The sequence below is a fragment of the Rhododendron vialii genome, chromosome 7a (assembly GCF_030253575.1).
Source record: "Rhododendron vialii isolate Sample 1 chromosome 7a, ASM3025357v1".
Taxonomy (NCBI): Eukaryota; Viridiplantae; Streptophyta; class Magnoliopsida; order Ericales; family Ericaceae; genus Rhododendron; species Rhododendron vialii.
This window is the reverse complement of record NC_080563.1, coordinates 15474614-15488322: the sequence shown is the minus strand read 5'-3', so window position 1 is coordinate 15488322 and position 13709 is coordinate 15474614. Positions and strand designations below refer to the sequence as shown.

The following is a 13709-nucleotide window of genomic DNA, read 5'->3' as shown; positions in this document are numbered from 1 at the left end:
CCGCGTGGACCCACTCGGTTTTTTTTTTAGAATTTTTTGACGGCTTGGATTGGGGCGTGGCCGTCGGTCAATTTTTGATACGGTACTTGTCGGTACCAATAGCAGAATTCAATGCAGAACATGTGGAGCCTCGGAAGCTCAAACGTTGCTTAATTTCAGATTATCCGATTTGGCAAAATTCGGATGAGCTTGGAATAGGCCCAAACTTGGTGGGATGACTTATTTTCGCTCTCCGGTCAATACTTACCACCCTAAGTTCGTGATGTATAGTGGATTTCGGCCCAATTCATTCGTTTAGGCCTTCAATTGCGTTATTTTGTCATTTTAGGAAAGTTTTGTTTCGTTAATAACTTTTAGACCGTAATTCTTTTTTAGTTGGTTCTTTTTGGGAAAGTCTTGTTTGCCCCAATTTTTTGGGATTTTTTATTTTTCAGCTTATTATTATTAGGGTTTTGGATTCCACCCTATAAAAGGGTTGTAAACCTAACGTTTTGCCTCATATTTTACATCAATAATATTCAGAGTTTTTCTCTCTTTTTCTTATGCGCAAGCTTTGCTCGTGGACTCGAGTCGTTTATTTCGGTTGGACTAGTACGCTAACTAGTCTCTTATGAGAAATAGATAGAGATAATTTATTGGAGTAACGAATAGAAAGAAATAGATAGAGAAAATTTATTGAAGACCGTGCCCATAATTTTTTAGACCCCAAAAACGAACAAACAAAGAATATCTTATTTTCTTTTTTGAGATGAGAATATCTTATTTTGAGATTATTTTATTTTCATTCAGGTAAAAATGCTACAATAAAGACAATTACCAAGAAAAGTCAAATTTTTAGTGCAATTTTTAACCTAAGGGATTCGCGTAAGCCCTTCGAACCCTACTACATTTGTCCCTACGTGTGGTATGTAGGCGACTGAATGCATTTGGAGGTATTTAAAGGGTATTGATCCTAGATAACCTAGTAGAGCCGTTGAAACTATTCATCATCTAAAGAAAAAATAAAACATGGTATTGAAATTGGGTTCCTAGAAATTTTGTTTTAATATTGCTCAACTATTTTACTGTTTTTTGAAGAATTATTTCTTACTCTTGGGCAAGAAAATGAGGGAAAAAATAGAGGGATGTTAAAATGAATTTTGAAGGACTAACGGACGAACAACACTCACAATAGGGTGTCTTCTACTAACTAAAGTAAGTACTTACTATTTTTTAAGTAAATATATAGGAGCATTTTTTAAATTAAGGTGATGTATTACGAGAGAATGACTTGTTTTGTAAAGCGGAAAATATGTGCGGAAAATAGGTACGTAAAAATTAAAAAATCTCGATGGAATGGGGCCTAAGGATAAAAAGGTAATTCTACATAACTTCAGCGACGAGGAGTGAATATGTTCAAATCCAACCAATCAATGAAGCCCGAAGATGCCACAGTCTCAGAAGTCATCGGTCTCAGAAGTCATCGTCGTCGTGTTTGACTCGGATTAGCCTATCTGGGCAATCCTGGTGGCATCTCGGTACATAACCGATAAACTCGAGGGTAGTTCGGGTACAAAATCTCGCCTATAAAAATGGAGTATATTGGAGTACGTGGTGAAGGCTCTAGAATCTCTCCTTCAACAATCATTATATATCTGTTCCTTTTTCCAATGGTGAGAACAGACTCAGGGCTCTCCTAGATTGGATCTGGATTAGGGTTTTAGCCGCCGGCGTTTTCTCCCGTCTTCGCCGACAACGATCATAAGCTTCTAACCGTCGTCTCGAATCGCGTCCGCTGTCTCCAATCGTGGCCGCCATTATCGTATTTGCCCGTTGCCGTCGTCGATTTGATCGTTAATGCGCACGTATCTACTCTCGCCTCTCTGATATTTATTGAATCGTTTGGAAGTTTTCGTCAAATCATCAGCTGCGGCGGTATTAATGAAGAGAGAACAGGTATTGAAAAACCCTAAGAATGTCTGCCTTTATACGTTATTTATTCGTTGTGTCTTCTTCACTTAGAGGAGACCATTTTTAAGCGACACAAAGGCTTTTGGCTGCCAGATCTTCGAATTGAGAAGACATAAATAAGGGTTCTCTATCAAGTCGGAAAGGCGAGGCTCATTGACGGCGTCACAAATGGCACTTTCGTAGAAATCAATCATGTGGTTCTATTACAGGATTCAATGGGCGAAGCTAGAAGCTATAATGTTGTTGATGGCATCATCTTCCTTGTGCCTTCGTTGATGGATGAATGAGCCTTCGTGTTGATTTGATTTGTTTTTCTGCTTCGCCAGGCTTTTAGCGAGCTTCATCTGTTAAGACAGTAATACTTCCTTCTTGGGCCAGCTTTGGAACCTTTTTCCAGGATCACCGTTATTGCATCCAAGTGGAATTTTATACAGAAATACTCTAGTAAATACGTGCTCTTGGGCCCTCAATTATGACGTAAGACATCCATATGGCTTCCTTATGGGAATCGGGCTACTGCCCGCAAATGCCCTGCGGCCCCGCCCATGCGTTCGTTTGTGGTTGGGCCTCACTTTCTTCCTTGGTTGTTCAATTGAGCTCAGTAACGTGGCCAGCCCGGTCAGGGCGGAATGATAAAGATAGATCTAAAAGGGGACGATATTAGGGGATGTGTGACGGTCCCTTTAAAGGCCACACATAGTTAAAACTTTAATGAAAGATTGACCTGAATGAACATTGAATCAAGTCTTTCTTCCGATCCATGAGGACTACTTGTGGCAGATTTTTGATGCAATATTGCATGCTTGTTGATGGATGTAGGGTCCTTTACATGTCTTCACTGGGTCCGTAGGACAAAAGTTGGTTAGCGTAAAGAATCGTGGCCTTTGGCGTTCTAAATGGGTTCTAGGTGATGATCTACCATGTCTTGCCAAAATGATAAAAGCTGTCATGTTATTTTGAAACTGCTGACGTTGTCATTAGTTGTTGAAAGCTTTCCTCTGATTGAAATTGCTGACCTTTTCAGTTTGTTGTTAAGATGGTTCCTTAAAGGTTGGGTACCTCTTCTAATAATGGTTTTTCTTGAAGCTATATTGGTCAGCAGTGGTTTGCATGACATTTTCGATGTTCGGTTTGGCCTCTTATTTGGAATCCTAAGATCAAGAATTCAAAATCAATGGCATCCATGTTTTGGGTTTATAGTGGAGGATTGATGGATGGTAGTGGCGATATTCCCTGAAAAAATAGATGTCACTATTTAAAAGCATGTTGGATAAACTCATGCATACAAGTGCGCAATTTTGAACACAAAATCTCAAAACTAAGTACATCCTCAACTAACTTATGGTAATTAACTAGCTCATTATTTTTACAAGTGTTGTCTCATTGAAATAATATTTTTACCTGTGTGGTGAAATGCCTTCCTCTTTTATGTTCTTCCTTTACCAGTCATTTTTTGCCGATTGGTCTACTAGGTTAGCACTTTCATATTGAATGGGTTCGATTATGGGTTTTTGTTTTCACAGTAAGGAGTACACTATGCTAGCTATGTGCTTGTCTAAAACATGTTAGAAGAATTGAAGGCAAGGTTTTTGAAATGGATTGCCAATTTAAAACCTCACTTGTGTCATTTGCAACAGTTGGAGTGGTTTTCATAGTCTGTAATTTGTATTGCTGTGAAATTATAGTATTATACATTGAGAATTTGTTGGACATGTTTTCATGAAGGATGTTAGTAATTTGCATAAGGAACGAATCAAGCATTCCTGTCGAGAGTGATCCTACGAGGGACTAAAAGTTTATGATTATGTTGTATGCTTTGTACATATTCAAGGGAACGTGTTGTAGAAACATTTAGATTTTGAAGAATTTTATCATCATTTGTTGGCAAGTTGGAATGTAGATGGGTGGAATTATAAAGTAATGATATCATCCACATCATTTTCTTGTTAAGGAAATTAATAGCTTGTTGGTTTTTTTTTTTTTAATGAGGGCAAACATATTTCTTTACTTGCAGACTCCGTCCTGTACTTGTGCTGTTTTAGTTTCTCCTGGGGTCTTAACTTGCAAGACTTGTGGAAGATCGTCTATTGAAGGAATGGGACATTCATGTGCAAACATGCTTGATACCTCCAATCTAGAACGTACTAACTTTATGGATCCTGAGCTGACTTGGAAGACAGTGAAAAAAGGCTTTAGAAGTTCATCTAGGCGTTCAAGGAAACCTGCCAGGACCTTGAATGTGGTCGTGCAACAGGTTGATAAGAGCAGTAAAAGGGGGAAGCCATCGGTTTCTGAGTCAGAGAAGGTATATTTTCCTACTTTGCCCGTAATAATGTTCTTATTGGAAGTATCCTGAACTTTTTCATGTTAACATAGTTTTCTGTATGACAGCTTGGTGTTGCTGTTCTTGGGCGACGTTTTGCTGAGAAAATAGAGCATGTTCCAATTAAGAAAAGGAGACCACCGCTCCAGTCTCCTACAACACCACCTCAAACCCCCTCACCACATTGTGAAGAGTCTCTATCATCTCAACCTTCCTCTTGTCCACAACCTGATGATTTTGATCAGAAAACAGAGAATAAAGGTATTTCAAGTCCATGGTGGTGTTCAGATGATAGTTGTTTCCCTATGGCAGTGCAGTTGAGCATGAAGAATGATTTTGTGAATAATCGAAAGCGTTCCAAGGTATGTAATGGAAAGCTTGGTTACACTGAAGACTTCTCAGGTATTGCACTTCTTGCGGCTGCCGCATGCAATAGCAGCACTAGTGATGATGCTCAGGAAGATCAGAATGGTCCAACAGTAGATGATTTCTTGACATCAGGTCGAATTGTCTCTTCGATATCTGCTACACCTTTAGGGAAAAGTACTACACCCTCGGAATCAGGCAATCTGTTTCTGAAAGAGTCTGAAAAGGAAGAGAGTATTGATGATTTGGTAGTTCAGGATAATTCTGTGGTTTTGGCGCAGAATTTACTAGATAAGGGAGAGAGTGCCAGAAAGAGTTCATCTTCTAAGAAAGAAGTCAGGCTACACTGGGATCTGAATACTGTGATGGAGGCGTGGGAGCTATCCCCCGATGATCTAAACATTGTTTCTCAAAGAAATGGTTCAGACGATGCCCCTGATGTTATTGTGCATGATGAAAAGCCCGAGAAATTGGAAGGTCGAGTCAATTATAGGGAACATGTGCATGCTCCGGAACAGTTATATTATTCTGCTGCAAGAACGGAGGTTTCTACTCAGTTTGTTAGCAAGGATAAATCCCTTGATACTTGTCTTTTCACTGGATCTGAGCCCATCTCAAACAGGCTTCTTTCTGAGGAAAAGATAAATTCATCTCCTACCAGTGTTATCATATCGAATATGGAAGCTTCTAGCGGAACATCTGCCATCCTACTTGGCCAAAAGGTATTCATAGAGAATGTTGCTCCAGGTATTCACCTTGATACAGTAATATTGGGTAAGGTTGTTTGTGAGAGTGACAGCATTCAAGCCCAAGAAGTTTCTACAAAAGCGGTTGATTTACCTGGTAATAGAACCTCTCTAACAGAGTTGGTTAGTTCAGCCACCCGTCAATTGTCAGATGTGGGGTATGCAAGTGAATCCGGGAAATCAGGTCTTTCCAACGCTTCACCGGTTCATGACAATTCTTCTGGATTAGACACCACTTTCAGAGAAGGGCAACCTATTGTTGCCGTTGATGTGGAGAGGAAACAAGACAAAGAAGCTCCTACTGCAGATGCTGTTCCTATGGATTCTTCATTCCATTGGGAGATGAAGGAACTCACGCCCAAGTATTATGAATGTTTTGGCAAGGTAGATTTAGCAGATGCTATTGATGATGGGAAGGGCTTAGATGTTTCTAACAGAAGAAATGGTCCAACTGTCTGTGCTGAGAAGATGAACCAGATTGAGGGGGGTTACGAGTCTCCGTTTGAGGATGGAGAATTGCGGGAGTCAGTCGTATATTCCTGTGAGGAGAATGACGGTGACGGTGAAACTGAATGTGTGGACTATGATTCTGATTGCAGAGACCGAGATGGATTTAATGCTGCTAATCAATGTACGTCAGAAGTTGGTTCTGATAGTTATGTAAATGGCGACAATGGAGGTTTTCCAGATAAAGAATTGCAATCTGGAAGAGCTAATCCTCTTAAGGGATCAAACCATTCGTCGAGTTTGATGATGCGTGCTGGGCAGAATCATTTTCCTGAAGGTTTTGACTGTTCTACTGAAAGGACTAGTGAAACAAATAACATTGACACACAAAAGAAATTTGCTGCTGAATTGATGGAAGGACATGATGTCGTAGGTTCTTCTGCTGGAGAGGTTGGCTCAAGGGCAAGCAGGGTCATTTTTTCATCGAATTTTGAAGGAACATCTTGTTCCGATGCCTTGCATAGAAGCGATAATGTTTATATGCAGCGGGGAAGGTAATAACATTGTACTTTTAGAATTCTTGTCTGTTGCCCTTATTTCTCAAAATGGCTTGATCACTTATTCGTTTTTTTTTGTTATATCCAGGAATGACTCCCTTTTTCAACCTGGAAGGATGTTCACTTCTGAAAAGTACTTGGAAAGGGATAGATCACTACAGCATCGAAACCAAGGGGATTCAAGAAACTATTATCAAACTGGCTACTCACAAGGTACTTGGTACCCCAGGCCAAGAAGCATTGCTAATTCTGGGGCAAAGATTGACGGATTGACCTTTCGTGATCAGAGACGGTATACGAATTATTCCTCGAAGGATGAGCATAGACCCCCAATTAGACAGAGATCGCCAGTTGACAGTGATGATGGTTATAGTGCATCTAGGAGAACGGTAGTTGCAAGAGATAACATTGATCACATTAGGAGCAGAGGCAGGGGCAGAATATATGGGCAGGGGTTTAGTAGAGTCCCGAGGGAGGAGTACGATGGACCTTTGTGTAACCACCCTGCATCTTTTTCTGTTCGTCCGCCGCATTATATTTCTAGGAGGGAACGCAGCTTTTCTCCCATTCGTGGCAGAGGCGCTAGTTTTTCCAGACCCCAACAGAATTCTCGATCGCGATCGAGAAGCAGATCGCTTACATTTCGTGTGCAGAGGGGAAGGAACATGGGAGTAAGACGCCTGAGTAGATCTCCAGAATTCAGGTCTGATGCGAGGATGGGGAGAGGCAGGATGCCCTTTCCGAAGTCCAATTATGCCACATATGATGAAGATGGTCCCATATCCCCATCAAGAACTCACTTCTCCTCACAGCGTCATCCCAGATGGATCGATGATGAAAATTGCGAGTCCAATAGTTTTGTGGAGAGAAAATCACCAGGAAGATTGATTGGTGCAAGACAAAAGCTCAATTTTGGGGGGTTTCGTGGAAGAACGAAGTCAGATGAGTGTTTTAGACCCATGATACGGGCTGGAAGGTTTGCTGATTATTCTGATGGAGGTGCTAGGGAACATAAGTATAGCGGAGGTAACAGGGAGGGGACAAAATATCACGACAAATATGATAACATTGAGAAGAATCATGGTCTGAGGCGCCGTAACACCAATGGAGTGACAAGGCGGTTCCGCATCGATGAAAAAGGTTGTTCTACGTTGCGTAATAGTCTCAATGAAGAAAGCTGTATTAACGGTACTGACAGAAGGGATATACAAAGGAGCACCACGGAAGGGCAAAGTCCCTTTCAGATTTATCAGCGAAAGGATGTATGCTTCCGGCCCCAAGTTGTCTAGAATTTTGTGTGATTCTAATGGTGATGTATCACCCAGCAGAGGATTACCGATGTGGCCTTTGCAATCATAGGCTTATCCTTTTTGCGCGGTTTTTATAGTAGATAGGATATCTTACATCTGATCAGATTCTTTTTCTCCTTTGGGTAGATAAATTTTTTTTTTTTAATTGTTAAGCTGCCTTATTCTAGCTGGCAGTGCTTAGCGCTTCTGGAAGTTATTGTTAACCATTCTATTTTTGTTGAGGGATTCTAATGGTTTTATTGTAGCTCCTCTTTCTTGGTCTTTTTTTTAACCCGTACCCCAGACTTGTGGGATTTTTCCTTTGGCGAACTCTGCCATTGTTGCTGTAATGAGGTCACTCCTCTTTCTCGGTCTTTTTTTACCAGTGCCCTGGACTTTTGGGATTTTTCCTTTGGCGAACTCTTCCATTGTTGCTGTAATGACTGTACAAAAGGCGCTTTAAATGCTCTCCTTGGTTGTTAAATATTTCTTGTATGTAGCTTCTGCCCAGTTGCAGCTGTTTTTGTATGCTATTTTTTTTCCCTTTCGTTTTGCATTATTGCGAAGGCAGTACAAGCACTAAAATCAGCTTTGTGCTTTGATGATTTTATCTTTTTACCGCTGATGTTTTTACCTTTTTGGTATGGTTTTACCAATGTGGCATCATCAGCATAACCAAAAGTTATTAGATTTGCAGAAGCTTTCAGTTCTGTAAGCATTCATATTGTTTCTTTCATGATTTGGGAAGGGATAACTTATGGTGCAATGGTTACTTATTTGCTTTAAAGTGCTATAACACAAGTTGCTGAAACAAACTTGAGGAACTCCAAGCAATATTGCTTCCAGACTTCATCCTTAGGTTTGGCATTTTTGAATCCTGCTAACTGTGGTTTATTTTATTTTATTTTGTTTTATTTTTGCTCAGAGCCTCTTTCTGGAAGTTTGCTTTGCTGATGCTTTCTCTAGCTACTATAGACAAATCACGAGGAGGATAAGAAAGGTACTGTTTTTGAGATTATTATCCTTGTTCTTATACACAGCTCTCTTTCTCTCTCATGCACGCAAGCACGCAAGTGCACACAAACACGCAAAGAGAGAAAGAAAGAATGATATTACATGCATGTATGCCTGCTCCCACTTGGCATCTATGGGTGGAGAGAATCTACAGCTGAGTTTGTTCCCTTTGATATATGCAAGTCACTGATTGGTGATGTAGAGAAGGCATTATTGGTTTGGTTATTGCTAGTTTATGTAGATGGCAATTTTTTCTATGGATAATTTGGATTGGTGAAAGCTTTTGGTATATGGTTTTCAATATATCCCTTCACTTGTTTTGGCTGTCATATGTGTGGAAAATTGCTTGTCTCGATGAGTTGTTGCAATTTGGTATTTGACGCTCTCTTTTTCATTGATTTTTCTCATGTTATGTGGAATATGATCTATACTTAAACTTGTTTGTTATGACTACAAAACATTGATAACTTTTGAAACCCCACTCTTTTTGTAGCTTTTGGAGCATCTGTGGAAGAACGCATTGAAAAAGCTTTCCCTCCTCACCAGCTAAAGCTGATTGATTTGAAATGTAGGTTATCTGACTCATGGGATGAGCAGATTGCTGCAATGTCTTGCCTCATCTTCTTTGGACCGCTAACAAGAACCCAATGGTAGATCCTTTGCACTCTTGTAGCAATTCTTCATTTTGAAAAAAATAATAAATAGACCTACTTTTGCTACTCAGTAGTCGTATAGTTGGTGGTCTAGTGAATAGTAATGCATGGTAAACAGAACAAGCATATAAAACGTATATAAGAGGAGGTGGTTGATTTTGAGGCCTATCAGTTTCAAACAAGTTAATCATCACTCTAAGAATAGTACCCACAAGGAAAATTTTAATTAATGTAGGCCACCAACTCGTTATTCTGGCGGTGAATAGAACTTTCCTGAATTAGGACAAAAGTTGAGAATGTCGGCCATGATAAATGAAAATTATGAGAGGTCAATGATTGTCAAGGTGAAGAATTTTCAGCAGGAGATATATGTTGGAAAATGAAAACGATCAATCCAGAACTAATACATATAACATCCTTGTAAAATTGATGTATCCAGAAGGGTTGCTTGTAAGAGTACCCTTTTATCCTTTGAGAACTAATGCCATCGTAATTACCATCCGAGTTTCTCCCTGAAGTTCATTTGTATATGTGGAACAATGCTCTAGGATTTCTGGACGTGTGAGTGATGCATTTGCATGAATTCTCTGTGGTCAGGTAAATCCAAAAAAAGAAGAAGAAGAGGAAAAGTGGAATGAAGAGTGTCTTTGTCCTTTGAGAACTGATGCCATCGTAATTACCTTCCTAGTTTCTCCCTTAAGTTCATTCGTATATGTGGAACAATACTCTGGGATTTATGGACGTGTGACTGATGCATTTGCATGAATTCTCCGTGGTTAGGTAAATCCAAAAAAACAGAAGGAAAAGTGGAATGAAGAGTGTCTCACACTTGATATTAGGCCTTTCACCATAATGCAGCTTTGTTTTTTGCAAAAGGGACCGTTGAGGAAAGTTTTCCAATTCTCTTTCCCCATTATAAAATGATGAACCTGGCTCTACATAAAAGCTGCTGCTGCAGTCGTAGTTTTGGAGACGCATATGGTTAACATTTTTTGAGCTGATTTTGCCTTGTATGAGAATCTCAGCTTAGTGTTGTGATCAACAGGGTAAATGTAGTATCTTGTAAGAAGGCCAATGAGCAGAAGAAATTTGAGAAATGAGGATGAAATTAAAGCTCCTAGCCAAAGCCAGCTGTATGAGCCTAAATTGTACACATCCGTGGCACTGGGCTTGAACCAGATGAGTTGGTAGAGCTTTTGGTCATCTGAAGGGAGTTCTTTCTCTATTGTTACATATTCCTCTATCCGCAAGGGCAATTGAGTAATGTCGTAGTTGGTGCCAGAGACTGGGAGGCGGAAATCTAGCATGGTGAGATCCACAGATTTCTTGAAAGCAGTAACGAGGAGAAACTGTTTTGTGCTGCAACTTCTTGTGCTTGTGCTAAAAAGGAGCTCACAAATGATAGAGCTACAAGGATTGATGTCACTCCCTCGGCTTATCGTCACTAGTGTGTCGTGGCTGCATGGTAGTATATTTCTTCCTCAAATATATGTATGACAAATGATGCATCTAACTGAGTATCAAAGCTTCCATCTTAAATAGGAGATTACTAGTTCTTTAACCTGTTTTAGACTATTCCTAGATACATTGGTGAAATTTGAGTTATTCGAAACTTATTGTAGACGATATAATTTAAGAATAACACTCGACACTTGTTCCTCGTACTTGGTACTCTAGTTATTGTCTGATTTTTTCTGTTAAAAGTATGATGAAGTTTATCATGCTGAAAATCTTCTCAAAATCTGTAACACCATGTTTGGATTACGTATTTGTGGAGGCAAAGGAAAATGGTAGGGACAGTGAAGAAACCGATTTAGCTTCTTTTACTACAATTTTCTTCTCTCTTTTTCCCCCCGTAACCTTCCTCTTCTTCTATGTACCTGTCAAGAAATTCATAATCCAAAGATAGCCTAACTTTGGGAAGGCTTTGTTGTATTTGCCTATAACTTATCTGAAAAGATGAGTTGATGCTGGTCTGGCAGGTTCTTCAACAAAGACCTCAAGGCGCTCCCGTGGAATAGGCTGCACAAGATTTTGGTACAATGTTTGATGTCAGCTTCCTTCACTTTTTATAATGATGCCTAACGTTTCAGGACTGGTATTATTGTTTGAGGTAAACGGTGAAAGGATGCCATTGAAGCTTGGAGATTTCCGTTACATGTATGAACTTGCTACTTGTTGGATTATAACTCAATCTTGACACTGGGACGAAAGAATAAGAGCATAAGTCACACCTGTAAGTTACCATCTCAAATTCCACTTTTCTTGTTCCTAATTTACTTCCTCCATCCCCATTTGTTTGTCCCTTTTCACTATTTTGGACATCTGAAAAAATGACTTATTTTCTAATTTATTTGTTTTTGACTTTTTAGATGATTTTTATATACTTTATCTACAAGAGTTAATAGTATTAGTGAAAATAATTGTTTTTTTTTTAAACCAAAATATGTTGTTTGTTGAGCCGGCTAAAATACATTGTTTGTATATCTATCATTCTGAAAGTTGAATTGGATCCTTTGTACTAGTAGGGATGACCATTTTTCTCGAACCATTGGTTTACTGAACCGTACCGAACCGATTGGTGTGTTTTTTAACCTAGGTTTTGGTTATTGATTTTAAAAAACCGGCCGGTTCGGTTCCGGTTTTGGTTTATATATGCAAATCGAACCGTAACTGAACCAGAATATAATGACATAATTAAACACCTTATATATACCCCATATACTGAAATACACCTGAGTCAGGGATATTTTGTTGTGGACATTTTGCTTCGTTTAACTTTATTAAAAATTTTGATCACCGGTGTTGGTGGAAAACAGAACCGAACCGGCAACTGTGGTTTTGGTTATTCTTCAGGTAAAATGAAAACCGTCGGTTTTGGTTTTGGTTTTAGGTATATGTTTCGGTTTTGGTTTTGGTTTTGCCAATAACCGAACTAAATCACACTGTTGTCATCTCTAATCCTATGTACTAGGCTTATTTCATAAAACAATTACTCCACCTATGAACTGTGAATTTACCTGGGATTTTAGAGATGTTGAGCTCCAGAGCTTCTTCACAAGGCAAAATACAGGCAGAAACTAAGCAGATCTTTTGCTTGGATTACAAGAAGCATATATACCGATCAATGAAAAAGAGGTAGAATCCTGGAAGCACGATGATGCAGAAGGAGAAGCCCAGATGGATGCAGAAGGAGAAGCCTGCATGGAAAATAAAGACAGACAATGAAGAGTAGAGAGAGTGAATCTAGATCAAGAGCTCAAAATTCTTGCGCCTGAAGCGGGAGAAGCTTGTGTTCCACATGTCTAATCCACAGATCAGAGCTAATTTCCCCACATCTTTTTTTGAGCATCTGCATTCCACGAAATTTATGTGAACCCTTTGTTTCCTGTATCTTTTGAGATTTTTGGATTTTTTTTATTTTTAATTTTGGATAAGAAGTTCTACTCTGTTTTACTCCCTCCGTCCCTTTTTAAGTGTCCTGCTTCGTAACTCCAACTTATTAAAAAGACATCATCATTACACCTTTCACATCAACTTTTTCTTCCATTTTCCCTACTTACCCATCATCATTACACTTTTATTTACTAACTTTTCAAAATGAAATCTACTTTTAGGGACAAAATAGACAATGCACCAACTTTTACCCTTCTAACTTTACAAAATGGACACTTATTGAGGGACAGCCCAAAATGAAATACTGAACACAAAAAAAGGGACGGAGGGAGTAGAAAATTTGTCAACTTATAAATACCTGCAAAATGATAGAATTATCTATTTGCCTTCGTTTCGTTTTGTGTTTTCGTTTACTTAGGAGAAAGAAACAATGAGCTAGTGTTTCTTGAAAGGTGGGTTGTTTCGGAAAATAAAATTCTGACCGCAGTTTCTGAAAACATTTTGCCAAACAAAATTCAATATTTGACGTTTAATTTGCATGTCTGAATGCAGTGGGGGTGTGCGTCGGAAATTTGGTTCGTCTTTTATGAACATATGTTCATTCCCTAGTGACTTTATGGAATAGTTATCACATCTTGATTGACGTTGACTCTAATGCAAATTAATCAACTTTACATGTCGTGTCATGTCAAATTTTGCAATCATTGGTCGGAGAGATGCTCAAGAGCCACAAAGGTTTCACTCCTCTCGTAGAAGCTTTTCAAAAGCTTTCATGCGGTTGTGCAATTTGCTTAGTTTGAATAGAAATACATGAAATGCAATTTTCGAAAAAATAAGATAGAAAAGTTGCCTATTTTGGTTTATTTACTTCTTTTCTAACTATTTGATCACATTTCTTTATTTTTTTCCGACTCCTCACATCAAGATGAAAAGTAAAAAAACTTTCTCTAAAGTTAATAAGTGTTCAT

General features: G+C 39.0%; 1 protein-coding gene across 2 annotated transcripts in view; it reads left to right on the top strand.

Annotated features, from left to right (window-relative positions):
- The first annotated feature begins 1596 nt into the window (after positions 1–1596).
- The window catches only part of LOC131333674 (uncharacterized), a 38631-nt gene continuing 26518 nt past the window's right edge, over positions 1597–13709 (top strand). The window contains exons 1-5 of one of the 2 annotated variants that reach the window (XM_058368317.1): positions 1597–1935; positions 3965–4255; positions 4342–6386; positions 6478–9342; positions 10391–10810. In XM_058368317.1, coding sequence (XP_058224300.1) covers positions 1921–1935; positions 3965–4255; positions 4342–6386; positions 6478–7678 — 3552 coding nt within the window. In that variant the 5' untranslated portion in view covers positions 1597–1920 and the 3' untranslated portion in view covers positions 7679–9342; positions 10391–10810. Of the gene's footprint in view, positions 1936–3041; positions 3295–3964; positions 4256–4341; positions 6387–6477; positions 9343–10390; positions 10811–13709 lie in introns of those variants that run through there. The other variant, XM_058368318.1, reaches the window with a different exon arrangement.